A 16,806-nucleotide genomic window follows, 5' to 3' on the forward strand; every position below is an offset into this window, starting at 1 on the left:
CTCTTACATCCGGGACTTCCTGGCTCTGTGCCTCAAGGCCGACCGCGATATGGCTGAGTTAGACAATGTCGGCCATGTACAGAAAGGGATCGCTGACGATGTGTTCAACCTGCTCATGTACAAAAATTGTGAGACAGTACAAGACATCATAAAAGAGTGTCAGCGCTTTGAGCAGGCCAAAAGCCGCCACACTGCAACGCCCTTCGCACGGCTCCCGAACACAGTTGCGACATCCTCTTGTGACGACAGGCTTGGAATGCAACGACCGTCATCAGCAAACGATCTGACGCGAATAGTGGGTCGAGAACTTGAAGCCATGGCTCCTGCAGCCCCTTTTTCCCGCCCCAGTGAGCCAAACAACTTGCCTACAGTGCCATTTGTGCAGGAAATAGTCCGCGCTAATCGTGGAGTTAATTCTGTATGTGCCGTTGCCCCTTGCCAGCTGTCCAATGGTCCTTTTCCATCCACTGCTCAGTGGTATCCGGCAGGCTACCGAAATCTGGCCGAGTAGCGAACCGCAGACGATGGGCCAATCTAAGGGACTTGTTCTGAGGGACTGTTTTGCACGCCAGCGTATCGGTCACATTGCTCGCCATTGTAATAATCGAACTGTCTCCTACCCTCGACGACCGCCATTCGACAGTTATGATCAACCTGACCAGAGCCAGCGTCGTTACCAGCCTCTATTTGAACTGCAACAGCCAAACAATGACGCTCGTGCCGCTTGGAGCAGTCCCTCGTCGTCATTCCGACGTCACCAGTCCAGTTCGCCACCAGCTTATCGACCATCGTCCCTATCGCCGCAGGCTCGTCGTCCACCGTCCCCGATGCAGTCTGTGGAGATGGGTTTGCACAAGGCTCACCCTACGAGCGACGGTTGGGAAAGGACACGACGCTCCTCCACTCTTTGTGCAACGCACAAAGGCGCTACAGCAGGATTCGTCGACTCTCCGACACGGCCCAGAGAAGGTTCCGGAGTCAGTTCGCCAACGGACACGGGTTCATTCACCCAAGATACAGCACAGTGCGACAGTCACGCCGCTTACGGGCAAAGGCTCACCGCAAGACCGATCGAGTCCCCGCTGCGCTAGGGCTAAGCGGGTAGCGGTCCACCAAGCGCAATAACGAGGAGTCGCGAGAGCAAAAGTTCCACGTCACCAACTCGTTGCGGGCCTGTGAGCATCTGCTGCGGCGAGGAAGCGCTCAGCGGAAGAGAGCTCGGGTGGAGAAGGCACCCGGGGGCCGCCACTCGGGAAGCCCGGTGACGTGTTATCGTGCGGCAACTCAATCCCAGGGGTAGGGAGGGGGAGAAACACGGTTTGCACGGGAAATTAGCTCCGGCGCGCTAGCCGTGTCCGCCATGTTGCCGTTACGGTGGCGGTTCCCGGAGATCGAGCTAAGCACAACGCGCGAGCTGAGGGACGACGAGCGGGAAGGCACCTCGATCCCTACAAGTGCCGACGCCTGTCTCCGGAAAACTAAGCGTGCAGCTCCAGAGGTGACGCTGCATTGACGACTCGACCGCAAAACTCTCTGATTACTTTGCCGACCAAACAGAACTTCATGGACGTTGTAGTCGATGGCGTCAGTGTCCCACCACTCATTGACCCTGGCGCGCACATATCCGCAATGAGTGCCCATGTTGCGCCGACGCCTGAACAAAGTTCTCAAACCCGCTGCATCACGCCCCTTCCGCGTCGCCGACGGAGGAACGCCTACCGTGCTTGGTATGTGCACTGCTCGCATTAGCATTGCGTGGCGCCTAACCACTGTGCCGTTTGCCGTTTTGGAACAATGCCCCTACGACGTTATACTCGGCTTAGACTTTTTGTCGTCCCATTCAGCCCTCTTTGACTGCGCGTCTAGTGTCATTCAGCTTGAGCTACCCCACGACTGCAATAGTCAACCAGTCTGCCGAAGATATCCGCTTGTCGCCTCAAGCCACTACGTACATCATTCTTATGTCGTTTCTATCTGTTCCTGATGGCGTCTATGTGCTATATCCCTCCGCTGACATACTGCTTGAAAAGAATTTGGCCGTTCTCCATACCATGCTCACTATTACAGGCAATCAGACTTCGCTCCTGCTGCTTAATTTTAACTGCTCGCATCAAATTGTTCCCAGGGGCATGTCTTTGGGCGACATTATGCCTATCAACGATTGTGAGATATTGGCTTTTGACGCAACAATTTCGTAGCCCTATACAGGAACCTCCGATTCATCTACTCTAATCACAAACGAACTTAGCAAGATGATTGCACCTGGCCGTCTACCTGGACAAGCTGCTGACCTCCGCCGAATTCTTGGAAACCTACAGCGAAATTTTTTACCTTGACGGCCGGGCTTTAGCCCAGACATCGGTGGTCATCCATCGTATTTACACCGCAAATAAGTACACATACACACGAAGAAGATATGACAGACGCGGACGAGCGCTCGTCCGCGTCTGTCGTGTCTTTTTCGTGTGTATGTGTACTTACTTGTGCTATATCTGAAAGTAACTATGTTAGACCAACTAGTCCAACAGGCGGTCCTTCTGAAGTATTAACACCGGAGACGCCAATCCAATACGCCGCCGGCCGTACCGTATTTCACATGCTGAACAACAAGTGATACAACGAGAAGTTGATAAGATGTTAACTAAAAGCGTTAACGAGCCATCTTGCAGTCCGTGGGCGTCCCATGTTGTCCTTGTCAAGAATGACTGCAGTTGGCGGTTTTGTGTCGATTACCGGCACCTCAAGAAAATCACGCACAAGGATGTCTGCCCCTTGCCGCGTATTGATGACGCTTTGAACTGCTTCCACGGAGACGAGTACATTTCATGCATAGATCTTCGATCAGAATATTGGAAAATCTCGGTAGATGACATGGACCGCGAGAAAACTGCCTTCATAACACCTGCCGGCTACTACCAATTCAAGGTTATGCCGTTTGGTTTTGTAATGCCCCGGCAACTTCCGAAATAATGATGGACTCCTTCGCGGCTATAAATGGTCTACAGGTCTGTGTTACCTAGACGATGTGATAGTCTTTTCACCAACTTTCGCGAATCATCTAACACGTCTGTCGCCCTTTCTTGCTGTTTTTCGACGCGATGGCCTGCAATTGAACTCATCCAAGTGCCACTTTGGACGTCGTCGAATTACCGTTCTTGGCCATCTCGTCAGTGCTGCTGGCGTTTTAACCCGACCCTGACAAGATTCGTGCTGTCCAGAACTTTCATGTTCCATCTTCCACCGCAGAAGTAAGAAGCTTTGTCGGACTATGCTCATACTTCCGTCGCTTCATCAAGAATTTCGCCGACACCCCTCGCCCACTTACCGACTTACTTAAGAAGGACGTTGCTCTCAAGTGGGGCGTTGCTCAGACCAAGCGTTTTCCGCCCTCATACGCTTGCTAACGGCTCCCCTATTGCATGCTCATTATGATCCAGCTGCTCCCACTGAACTTCGCACGGATGCCAGTGGCCATGGAATTGGGGCTGTACTCGTTCAATGGCAGCGTAACGCAGAGCGCGTGATTGCATACGCCCGCCGTTTCCTGCCACCCGCCGAGAGGAATTTTTCAATTACTGAACGAGAGTGCCTGGCGTTAGATTGGGCAGTAGCCAAATTCCGCCCCTACGTGTACAGCCGCACATTTTCCGTGGTAACCGAACACCGCACACCACGCCTTGTGCTGGATCTCGCCATTTCTAGACCCCACTGTACGATTAGGAAGATGGGTGCTACTGCTCCAAGAATATTCATTTGCTGTTTTATACAATTATCAGGCCGCTTGCACAAGGACGCCGACTGCCTCTAACGTCATCCTGTCGACCGTCCTGAAAATGATGCTCATGACAGCGATGCTTGCGTCCTAGCCATCTCTAATCTGCGTGACATCCGCACTGAACAACGTCGTGATGACTGCTTACGTGTGCTCATCGATCGCCTCCATTTTGGACACTAGGAGTCCACGCTACACATGTTCGTACGCCGCGACGACGTTCTTTACCATCGCAGCTTACGCCTTGAAGGACCAGAATTTTTACTCGTTGTCCCGCGCCATCTCCGGACATCTGTGCTTGAGAAGTTGCATGACGCACCTACTGCAGGTAACCTCGGCGTTTCTCGTAATCACAACCGCGTACGGCGCCGATTCTACTGGCCAGGCATGTACCGCTCTGTGCGCCGCTATGTTGCAGCCTCTGCGCTCTGTCAGCGCCGCAAAAACCCTGCAGTGCTTCCTGCCGGACGTTTTCGCCCCATCGATGTGGCCTCAGAACCATTCTTTCGCGTCGGTCTCGATCTTCTCGGCCCTTTTCCGACGTCGACATCTGGCAATAAGTAGGTCGTTGTCGCGAATGACTACGCGACCACGCGAGCTTTGCACACAAGCTATGCAACTTAAGTGGCGGATTTCCTTTTACATGATGTCATCTTCCATCACAGCGCACCCCGGCAGCTCCTCGCTGATCGCGGCCGCACCTTCTTGTCCTGAGTTGTTGAATACCTACTTCGCTCCGGTTCTGCCAAGCACAAGCTTTCCACCGCCTACCACAAGCAGACAAACGGACCCACGGAGCAGCTCAATCGCACGTTGACAGCAATACTGTCTATATGCGTTTCTGACGACCATAGTGATTGGGATAGCACGTTACCCTTCATGAGCAACGCCTATAATTCGTCCCGTCACGAGACACCTGGCTTTTCACCATTTTATCTTGTATTCGGCCACCACCCTACTCTGACCTTTGACACATTGCTTCCTTCCTCGACGCACACTCCCACTGAATATGATCAAGACGTCTTCGCCCGGGCTCACACGGCGCGCCAGATTTCCAGCTCCCGGCTCACTGAGTCACAAGCCGCGCAGAAGATCCGGTCCGACAACCGTCGCCGGGACGTTCGATTTCCTCATGGCTCCGTTTTCCTCCTATTGACACCATGTCGCCGCATCGACTTGTCTGAAAAGCTGATGCCGCGCTACACAGCGCCCTACACGATATGGCGACAGCTTGGCGATCTCAACTACGAGATCACCCGCTGCACTCGCCTGTCCCCACTGACGTTGTGCATGTGTCTCGGCTGAAGCCTTACTTTGCCGCGAGTTCACGTCCCTTCTAGTTAGCGCCGAGACGGCGCCTTCACAGGCGGTGGGGGAGGGAGGGGGGGGGGGATGTTACGGTGCAACCGAGAGTGGCGCCAGTCAGAAGATGACAATTTGACGTGTGGAGGTGAAGAATCGGTCTCGACAGCCATCTTGTTTATGTGTCGTTGCCGTTCTTGTATATATTGTAAATACATCTTCATTTCCTACTTCCGCATCATAAGAATATATCCACATACCGCACTGCATTGGTACAAATTTAGAGCAGTAGAAGTTTAGCGCGTTGCGCACCACGACAAATGTAGTGATTGCACGCATTTAGCACCAAGTGTGTTGTCTTGCTTCTTTTCGTTTCGTCCACATCATGCTATACATCTACTGCTCGCCATGGATTACGCAGAAGCCTAAATTGACAGAATAAATGAATGGACATGTTCCTTGATAACAAGAGAGAGAGCTGAGCTGATGGTTGAACAAATTTGCAGATATAAATGCACGTGGAAGAACATCAGTTCGTTTGCGACTACGATGTGTCTCCGTTTTCGTTTCCTCCAAATTGGCTATGGGAAGCGATGTTCTGATTAAGCTCACTACCAAAAGAGGGAAGGAGAGAATGGTAAAGGCGATGTCCATGGTCTTTTCTTTCTCAAGTTAGCTTCCCCGTTTTTAAAACAAAACTAGAACCAATTGACTGACTAACTTTTATGTCTACGGCACGTTAACACAGTTAGACCTGAATGGGAATGAGCGTAGACCGAGAAAAGGAAGAGCTCAAAGTGGTCTGCTTTTGTTCTATGCCATGAACTAAATAATTCCAAAATGTATGAAGCGCAAACGATAAAGTACGTTTTAGAGGTGCAGGGAGTGTTGCATGCTGTACGTTGTTAATTCACCAGAATAAAACGAGACTGGAGTGTCGCATCCTTTCTGACATCATTTTTTTAGAGAATGACTGAATGGTTCACCTAGCTGCCAGGCTCACCTTCCGGGCGAGGATGGCTATCCTAGAAAGAAGACATCTCCACGGAGGACTGTTGTGGCGTGCGTCTAATAGTTAAATTCTTAACGTAACTGTGACTGTCAGAGTGATAATATGTTCTTTTACCGTATTATGTGAAAACTGTGCCTGTTAGTAGGACATGCCGGTCCGAAGCACGGCGACCTTCTGCTTTTCTCGCTGGAGGCACTTCCCCCACCAGGAACGCAGTTCGCAGACTTCGCGGTACTTGAAGGTGAAACACTTGGTCTGCACCACGTTGAAGTACAGCTTGCCCACCATATGCGAAGCCCCGTTGTTGGTCATCTTCAAACAGCTCCGGAATCTGCCAAGGAGGAGAGAGGGACACAGGTCAGCTGCAAAATTTATTGATTACGAAAAATCGGCGCAAGTACTAAATTGCGTACTTCAGTGACATATGCGCATAGGAAATTCATTTTCTTATCATTGATAAATGCGTTCCACAGTAAAAATGACCTAGGTAAATGTATGCCAATCAAAGCAACTCGTACATCGAAAACAGCGAAGTTCTATAAGGGAGTTCTCGCGCCCTTGGGAACGAAAAACCGTGCTCATTTGGGCAGTAGTCTCGACGCCATCATTGCAGGGCCCGCGATGATAGGCTGAAACCCCTAGATTAGTAGCAGGCGGGATCACCGGCAGACCTGTGGATGGTGAAGACAACGTCGATGAGACGCTGGTGGTGCGTAACACAATTGCTGAGGTGCTTGTTATGAGGCCAAAACTACCCACAAGAACTTGGAGGACGCTTAAGCTTCGCCTTTAAGAGCAGAACGCGATAGCGTTATCGGGACCCGTTCGCATCGCATCGTTCGCATACGGCAAGTAGGCTTCATTCACTGCAACAACGTGGGAAAGCCAGCTGAAAAAGACCAAGCTTACACCGATCCCCTAGAGTCGGCTTCACTTTTAAACTGAAATGCATTGCTGGAAAGACGTTATTCCGGGGCAATATAAGTGGTCTTATATTAAAATGTGAAGGCCCTAGCCCCCCCCCCCCCCCCTTTTATAATTTTATTAATTGTTTGCTATTGCCCCGTCGCGCGCAGGTCTAGTAGAAATGTTTGAGTTTCCTCGTAGCAGAATTAAGTTTTCTCGTACGTTCAAATTACCACCGACGCCGATTGGTAAACAATCCGGCGGCGAATCCAACGCCGAATGGTAAAGTCTTACTTTAGCATCGTTCTGACGGATTTCACTGTGAGAAATTCAATTTTTTTTCACCAAAACCTTGCACCACGTGGAGGGCCTGCGCGGTCTATGTGGTTGGATGATTTTCTCCGCCACCCGCCATCACACGCCGGTTGCCGACGACGGATTTTCTGCGACACGGGGCCCTAAACGCTATCGCGTTAAAATTTTCCCCGATTTAGGCTCCTCTTAGTTCACCGCTAAAGGGGAGCCGGTTAAACGCGACGTGAGGAACGGCGAGGCCTTCTGAAACAATGGCGCCGCAACACAAGCTAATATTCGAGACTCCGACGCAAGTTACGTTACTGGTTGTTTTACCGTGACAGCGTTAAGGGCCCCATGTCGCCGAAACTCCGGTGTCGGCGTCGGCGGCCTTGTTCATTAGAGAAAATTATATTTTGGTACTGTTATGATCGGCAAGGAATTCGACAGCTCAACTGTGTGGAATACATCGCCGCGCGCTTTCCAATGACAAGAGGCGGTTATCATCTTCCTGGAAACTCGGATCCCTCAAGAGTGGGAAACATCGCCGCGCACTTTCCCCTGTCGAGATAATCGCCTTCATCCCCGAGAAAGCGTCACCCCTTATACGCTCTGAGCAGACGCGAAGGCGAGCACCCAAAGGAGAAGGCAAGAAGGGGAAGAGGTCGTCGACTTGACAACTTGACAACGGCACTGATTCCACAACTTCACTTCCACAAGGGAAACATCGGCTACTACAAGACCACGAGGGGTTATTTAAGGCAGTCTTGGCCCCTGTGTTAGGCAGAACCGCTCGAGACTCGGATAGAGCCACAACCATGTAACAATGAAATGAATACAGTCTTTTATATTTTTCATCCTCACGATGCCCGCCTTCGTCGCCGTCTCCTGATTCTTGCGGTGACGACCCACCTCACCCGGTCGAGATTGTATCAGTACATGTATATGCCATGCCTTGCTACATGACATGCGGTATGAGCGGGTTATATTACCACACCATTCTATAACTAAAGTTGCTCATACCTTCTTATATTCTTGACAAAGTCATTCCTCGGAGAGAGAGAGAATAAACTTTTATTCACAAAGGCAAAGTAATTCTTCCTCGTTGGGTGGGGCCCTCAGTCCACGGATCCATTACCTTGCACGACCCTGCGAGCCCGCTGGACCAGCTGTTGCTCGGAAGTTTGAGAATAACAGCATATAAACAAATGTCATGGAGAAAAACACCGACAGCGCATGCTTTTATGTTAAATCTTCTCAGACTGAAGTGTGAAGTGTTGGACAACCGCACTTGTTCATACTGCGAGTACTTTCTTCCCTCTCTCTTCTTTCTTTTCATCCCTTTAAACCCCTTCCCCCGTGTAGGGTAGCAAACCGGACGTGCGTCTGGTTGACCTCCCTGCCTTTCCTTTCTTCTTTTTCCTCATCCACCTTCTCAGACTGAAATATTAAACGTGCGAAACAATAACATAAACCTGAAAATGATGTAATTTCTTTGGCTGTGCACTACCTCCGGAATCAGCCCACGAAAGAGGCCGCGTTTCTACCAGAAAGCTCGCCTTCGTGCATAGTGTTCGCCGCCAGCGTTTTCCGGTAAACATTACGGTTACATCAGGTGCAGTTGCCGGGAAGCGTGAGAAGCAGTCCGGGATCTCGAATGCTATTTCGTTCCACTCTTAAAGGCGAAGCTTAAGCGTCCTCCAAGTTTTGATACTGAGCATGCCGGCTCAACGCCGTCCTTCGCTCGCACCGATACGATTACAAAATTACCATTTGCAGCCTCGATGTAATATCAGAAAAGACACACTATACTGCCTCTTAGGGGTACTTTGCAGAATAAGTACTTTAAAGCTGACTTGACCAATTTGAATAACAGGTGGCTGTTACAGTTTCGGTGTGAGTTCCAGAGAAAATGAAGGAAGGTGGGAGACTGGGCTAGTCGGTAATCCATGATGTGCACAGTGCGACAGCAGACAACGGACAGAAAGGCATGAGAAAGACAAGCGCTGACTTGCGACTAAACCTTTTTTATTGCGATAGCAATTATATGGACACTCCAAAGCAGATTTCTGCCGTCGCCGTCGCCGTCGCCGTGAGGTTCCGTATGACGTCAATAGAGATGAAATCGTCGCCGCGCGCCGCCGAACGCTGTATGTGCGAGTGAAAGGGCGCAAGGGACGCGCGCTTTCACGGGGACTGAACGCACGGCGAACAAACGCGCGTTCTGCGCCGTGCTCCCTTAAGGGCTGCAGAAGTAGGCGTCTCTTTCCTCCTTTACAATATGTAGAGCAACTGCAGAAAGAAGCCACCTGCGTCGAACAATACGTACAGACACGTGGTCTGGCCTGTGCAGCAACAAAGCCAGTCGGCGCAGAAGGACCCAGGCTATAGCCCCGCGTCGTTGTCGCCGGCCAACAAATCCCAGAGAAAACCACCATTCGTATATTGGGAATGTGGATCCAGTCAAAGCGCCACGTAAATCACACCCTCACCCTCCTCCGCACTACCACGCTGCAGGTCGCCCGAACGATATCCCTGATCGCCACTCGTCGCCAGGGTATGCGCGAGGAGGAAACCCTGAAACTCATACGCAGCCTCGTGGTTAGTAGGATGACATACAGTTTGCCCTATCAATGACTTACCAAAGGCGAACAGGACCAAGTGGAAGTCATGCTCCGGAAGGCCTATAAGGCGGCACTTAAGCCACCCCAGGGCACTCCCACAAGCAAGCTCCTCGCAATGGGTCTTCACAACGCCTATGCAAAACTTTGCCAAGCGCAACTCGCCACGCAGCTGCAGCCACTTACACAAACACTAACAGGCTGAGCACTACTCCGACGCCTCGGCTATACCGGCCAGCTCCATGAAGCCGCTCGCCGCAAGCCCATTCCAGCCCACCTTCCCACCACCTATAAGGTTGCCCCCATCGCCTGCAATATGGACCCCCGATACATCAGGGACGGCGGGAAGCCAGAGTGGAAGCCTTCGAACGAGAGTACGGGCACAAGAACACCACATAATATGTTGACGCCGCCAACTGCGAGCGCACGAACACCAAGGCAGAAACCACAGTTCTCAACAACACACTCCAAGAACTGACCAGCGGCTCCATACGATGCCACAACATCACTGAAGCCGAACAAACAGCCATTGCGCTCGCTCTTGCCCATGGCTACAGGCAGAGACGATCGCTCACAGTTCTGACGGACTCCCAAGCGGCTTGCCACAACTACCTACAAGAGCGCATCAGCCAGCCTGCCCTCAGTATCATCCTGAGCGCGACAGACACTGACGAGCATCTCAGTACACACACCCACCTAATTCAGCATCGGATAATATGGACCCCGGGTCACATGGGGCTGCAGGGAAACCAGGCCGCGGATAGGGTAGTTCGAGGGTACACCAGCCGAGCACCCTCCAACTCCACCCCTGAGGAACCCGTTCCCGTCCCGTGCGACTACTCGGCGATTCGAAACCACTGTAGAAGACTTAGGAGAACATATTCCCCACCACACCGAACACTAAATAAAGAGGTCAGTTGTAGACAAATCCAGACCGGCACGTATTCCAATTTGCACATTCTCAGTAAAATACATCCTATGGCATACCCTCCTAGCTGCCCATGGTGTTCAGTGTGGGTTCTTGTTGTCTCACAGGAGACCAACCACCGCGGGTTCGAGCTTAGCGAGCCACAGGGCCGCGTCAGCCGTCGCCTCCAGCACCGCTCGCGCACGAGCTCAGAAGCCGCAAGGGGCTACCTAGCGACGCACGCGAAAACACAGTAAAGCCCTGAGTTGACGGAAACTGTTTATTGAATCCGTCGGCACTAGCAATGCACAAACGCCCACGCGGCGGCGAGCCAAAGGGCTCCCGCACCAAGGGCGAAAATACAATATCAGGCGCCTAAAGCACGTCGCTGCGAGAGCACAGGCTCAAGCTGGGACACGCCGCTAGGAAAAGTCCCGGCGGCTATGCTACTTGCTCTGGCGATAACCAATGGGTCAACTCGCGAGAACTCGGGCAATATCCTTCGGCTTAGGCTTTCGGCAAGTGCGGCTCGGCGTGGTACGACCTCGCGGGAGCACTAGGCACCGCCCGTCGGCTTAGTGTCGGGAAAGGATCAGCACAAAGTACGCGCTCCCCGCACGGGCAAAGGCACCGTGCGCGAGCTCCAGTCCTACTCACAAAGGTGTCGGCGGACGAGAGGAAAACATGTACGTACCTTGCGCCGGTCCCGGAGATCAGAGAGCCACGCTCCGTCGCTAGCAGCCGACGCGGCTGCGTGGTGACGTCAGCGTCCCGCCCTCACCGCAAACGACCGCGTGCGGAGGGCCACCGCGGGAACCGGTTAGGAGTGGACGGGATTGGCGAGGGACGGCAGAACAGGTGAAGCCCGCGCAATGGCGCCAGCGCCTCCCTCAATCCCCACGAGCTAAAGCCACCTTATATCACGTGGGCATGTCAGGCCATCACTGCCGTACCCCCCACGCAACACCGTACAGCGGAGCGATGGGAAGAGCTGCTGGCCAGCGAGAGCCTGGACGATCCGCTGAGTCTGATTGACCGGGCTCGCAGAGCGGCAGCCGCAAGCGGAGCCCTGGCCTGAGGGCCCCCCACTGCAAGCCAAGAACCTCCGACCACCCGGAGTCTCTCCGCAGCAATTTTAGGGCCAATAAATAAGTTGTCACCACCACCCACACACCAATTAACATTTGCTTTGTGTGGTGAGGGTGGGGGAGCTTGATGAGGTGCTGTAGTAGAAGGGCCGCACAGTTTGACTTTGGCCGCCTAGGCTCTTTATTATCCAGCGACATTCGCAGTATGCAAATAATTTTGATTAAATTGACTTCTGGCCAGTGCAGACAAGGTTGCGTGTTTGTAAAAAGGGGGAGGTGTGTCCCATATATGATGACGCAGGAGCCATTTTATCCATTTTAAGCTCAGCAGTTTTATTCTGGGGTCCTAATCACACAAGGCTAACAAATAGTTACAAAGTTTGGATCAGATGTGCTGGACGAAATCTGGAATGGAGGAGGCTTTGTTTTAAATTTTTAGGGCGTCCTTGTTTATGTACGGCTGTAGAGATGCAGGCGTGTTACAAAATTTTTGCAAAACAAGCGGTAGGTGTAGATTTCGTGGTTGGGTTAGTAAGTAGTCTGTATTCATCATATTCAGTGTGGTAATGCGGTTTAGCTTGCACAACATGGGTGCTCATTAGATTTCTTATGCACTCGCTTTGCTTCATTTTGGTAAACATGCGCCATTATTCCAAACGAAACAAACATTTGTCATAATTAGCCCCTGAACACTATGAAATAATATATCGACGTGTACAGCGCGTGCCTGGGAGAACGCTCTACTCAGGCCGCCGTTCGCCGCCGCTTGCAGCTGCCGCGTGGCGGGCTGTGTGAGTAGGATACAGGGAGCTGGCGCTGACCGGCCGCGCGCAGTACGAACCTCACGAATTCGTGTTTGCATCCCTGTTTGATCGCATTCGTGTTTTAACGCGAGAGCGTCAAGCCCGGCCCACATGGAGCGAACTTTCACGGCGAACTTCGTGCGGCCCGCACCAGCGCGGCGGAACGCCAGCGTGCCGCCACCGTGCTGCATCCACATGTAGCGAAAAACAGGCGGCCGCCGCCACCACGATTTCTGTGTTGCTAAACATAGTGCGATTCCATTCCCAGTAAAATGCAGTGAAAAAATAGTTTTGTATCTGCAACTGAACCATATTGGTCGCGCCTGGACAGCTGTGATCAGTCGATCATTGTACGCGACGCGCGCTGCGTTTGTCGCCATGTTCACTCTATCTTTGACTGGCTAGCCAAGTAAAATGCCGCGGCAGGAAGTCGGAGGCGCCCACGCCCTGATTGGTCCGCGCTGACAGCCTTCATTCGCCGTTTCCGGCGAGCGGTTGACCGCCTGCGAACATATCTAGCCCGCCTTGATCGACGGCGAACAGCCGCCGGCCGCCGCGCGCGGCCGTTCGCCAGTTTTACGCAAGGAAATTGTTCCATGTGGGCCGGGATTTAAGAGCCCTGTGTCGCAGAAAATCTGGCGTCGGTATCGGCGTCCGTGGCGGAGAAAACCATCCCGAACACCCCGACTGCGCAGGCCCTCCGCGTGGCGCAAGGTGTTAGTGAACAAAAATTGACTTTCTCACAGTAAAATCCGTCAGAAAAATGGTAAAGTACGTCTTAACTACAACCTACAGACATGGTGGCGTCGGATTTTAATTTGAATGTACGAGAAAACGTAATTCTGTTACGAGGAAACTCGAACCCAAACCCCTTTTCCAGCATTTCTACCATACCAACAGCGGCGCGCTCGGGTAGGTTACTTGCAAAAATCATATCCAGATGGCGCTCGCATCCTCGGCTGGTCAAATTGGGACTTAGCCTGCCTAATGCGTTTTGGACACGCGCGCGCATTGGGGCAATAGCAAACAATTCATAAAATAATAAAAAAAGGTCCTAGGGCCTTCACATTTTAATATAAGATGACTTGTATTGCCCCTGGAAAAACGTCTTCCTAGCAATGCATTTCTGTTTCAAAGTGAAGATGACTTTAATGGGGATCGGTGTAAGCTTGGTCTTTGTAAGCTGGCTTTCCCACGTTCTGTGTTGCAGTGAAGCCTACTCATAAAGAAAAATGCGATCCGAACGGGGCCCGATAACGCTATCGCTTTGAGGTGGCGATCCCACTCGGGCGGCACGAGCCCCCCGTTTTCAGTACTTTTGGGCCAACCGTGGCGGCTCTTCTACTTAGGATATAAAGTTGTCGTATATACTGTAAAGGAACAGACACAGAGACAGTACCCGTTCCTGGGCCGGCTGTTCTATTCTCTCCTCCTCGTCGTCTCTTCCAGCACCCGCCTTGCGAGCGCCCGCGGCCAAGTTCACTTCGTCTTTACACTCGGCCACGCTGCAAGTTTCCGCCGCGCTTGCAACAAAGCAACTTGTCCAGGGTGTGAGGTGGTAGTTGGTGAGCCGTCCAGCGCACAATCAGCTTCTCTGGTGGGCGGCACTGGCTGTTGCGTGCTGGTCGCAGGCCTTGCCGACTGTTGTTGGAAAAAATTGTCGCAGTTTCACCCGAAAGGCGAAGCATCAATTGCGATAGCAAATTAATAGAGAGCTATACGGAGTAAGGATAGTAGTTTTATCAGCCGTATAAACTTGGACATGCAGCAGCACCAGCACCACGCAGAACTGTTGTCGACGCCGTCGGCGTTTTGCCCGCGTTCGCACCGAACGCGCGCGGCGTTGGTGACTGTTGCCAGTGCCTCTGGGGGCGGCTCGGAGGTTTTCGACGAGATCAGAATGGGACCCTCGTCGAGCAGCGTCGGAAATCTTACCCACGTTCTCGCCTCGCAACGTTTTTATATAAATACGCATTTGGTGCCGCAGCTAAACGTCGCCTCCCTCCCTCCCTCCCTCCCTCCCGTCCCCCCACGTCCTTTCGCGCGACGGAAGAAGTGGCGTTTGCTCTCTATATATAGTTATTGTAAAGGAGGAAAGAGACGCTTAATTCTGCAGCCCTTCAGGGAGCACGGCGCAGAGCGCGCGTTTGCTCTCCGACGTGCGTTCGCTCCCCGTGAAAGCACGCGTCCCTCGCGCCCTTTCACTCGTACATACAGCGTCCGGAGCGCGGCGACGATTTCATCGCCGTTGACGTCATACGGAACCTCACGGCGACGGCGACGGCGACGACGACGCCGACGGCATAAATCCGCTTTGGAGTCTCCATATAATTGCTATCGCAATAAAAGATGACCACACATTGTCCGATAATGTAGACCGGAACATATTGAGCAGCACGGGTGCCAGGGCCATCGGCTCCACTTTGTTGCGGTGGCCACCATGCCTTGGGCGCCGTACTGACTCTGAAGGGCGCACCTTCACTCATGCGTGGATGTTGCGCTTAACGGCGACAACACCGATAGGGGCCGCAGGGGTGTTCTCGCAAATAGAGGACCGTGGTAATGGGTGGTTCTGGTAAATGGCCTTGTCGGCCGCTGACGCTTGCTTGAACGCCAAACCCTGCCCACTGCAGGGTAGCAGGAATTGGAACTTGCTGTAACGAATTGGGTTCGTGTCTTATTTAACCGGCCGAGGTGTTGCCTCGGGGCAGAAAGAAACAAAGCCAGCTGCAAATTAACAAGCACAAAAACCACACTTTATATAAAAAAAAACATCAAACAATACAGAGCAGGGACAAGATATTAATTCACTGAATCTCAACGTGAGTTGGCTGATACTATGATAACCAACCTAAAGTGCAACCTTGTGCACGCAACAAACAGCGCGAGGCTCAGCACAACGCTCTCAAGCTGAACGCGGTGGACGCGAAGGCTATACAAAGTCCGGGTTCTGCTCACTCAAGTCGTGAAAGAAAGTTCACCGCTGTTAAGTTCCTGCTCGAAATGGTCTGGCTGACAAGGTATAGGAGCGACACTCACAGACGCTCGAGGACGGCCGAGCCATGCAGCTGTCTGGTCGTAGCAACGCCGCCTCGTCTACGCAAACCAAGAGAGACGCCACAGGTCGCCGGGAAAGCGCTTTGCGTCTGAGTGGAGGCCTCTGTGAGCCCGGGTCCAGGAGCCCGTCAAGCCCGTCAAGCCCGTACCTCCGCACCCCAGCAGCCTTCCTCGAACGGTCCCTGCTTTAGACGTGCCCGGTAGACACCAGGCCATCGGGGAAACATCGATGCGGTTGGGTGAAGGCCTTGTACGCTCGGGTCCTTCTGGCCCTACGCGCGTACACCTCCGCACCCCAGCAGCCATTCTCGAACCACCCCGCTGACGTGTCTCTTCCGAACTTCTTCTTCTTCTTCAGATTCCTTTTTTTTTTCTTGCGCCGCTCAGCGCGCTCGCGCCAAAGCCACATCGCAAGTCGTCGTCGTCGTCTTCATTGCACACACAGCTCACGCGGCGCCGTAAATTTGCAACTCCTTGATCATCTGTCGATGACGACTAAGCGCACATCATGACATAAGCCCCCCTTTTCGAAGATTTTTCGGCAGAAAAAACGCTGTACATGTGTGCGTGACATGTTTAAGGGGTTCACAAGTCCATAACGTCAGCAGTCAGCCCTCGCTGGAATGCTGATGATAGTTCCTAGAGTCCTATCTCAAGTAACGATACACCCACTGCACACATCTAATTACACTGCACACTTCATAACACCATGTTAAACCAAACTTGGGCGCGAAAAACACACATATAATATGGCACACCAAACACAAATATCGCGACTGAAAATTGTGTAAGCCGCCTAGCCATTATCAAATGGCACCTGTAGTCCGTATACTCTCATGCGAGACTGGAAGGGATGCCTAGTAATCTCTTTAAGAGATTGTCTCAGCTCAATGTATGGAACAGCTGCACTCTTTGCATCAGGTACTCTATTGCAGAAAACGGTTATCACATTACTGCGATATAGCTGAGTCATATCATTGAAATAATGGGAATAGTCAACAGGAGAAGTACCATGGGCTTTACGAACAAGGGAATGAAGATCCA

General features: G+C 52.3%; 1 protein-coding gene across 1 annotated transcript in view; it reads right to left on the bottom strand.

Annotated features, from left to right (window-relative positions):
* The window catches only part of LOC119446856 (acidic phospholipase A2 PA4), a 179,463-nt gene that overhangs the window by 18,671 nt on the left and 143,986 nt on the right, over positions 1-16,806 (bottom strand). The window contains exon 2 of the mRNA XM_037711433.2: positions 6,201-6,417. Coding sequence (XP_037567361.1) covers positions 6,225-6,417 — 193 coding nt within the window. The 3' untranslated portion in view covers positions 6,201-6,224. The remainder of the gene's footprint in view (positions 1-6,200; positions 6,418-16,806) is intronic.

This window comes from Dermacentor silvarum, chromosome 3 (genome assembly GCF_013339745.2).
Source record: "Dermacentor silvarum isolate Dsil-2018 chromosome 3, BIME_Dsil_1.4, whole genome shotgun sequence".
NCBI lineage: Eukaryota > Metazoa > Arthropoda > Arachnida > Ixodida > Ixodidae > Dermacentor > Dermacentor silvarum.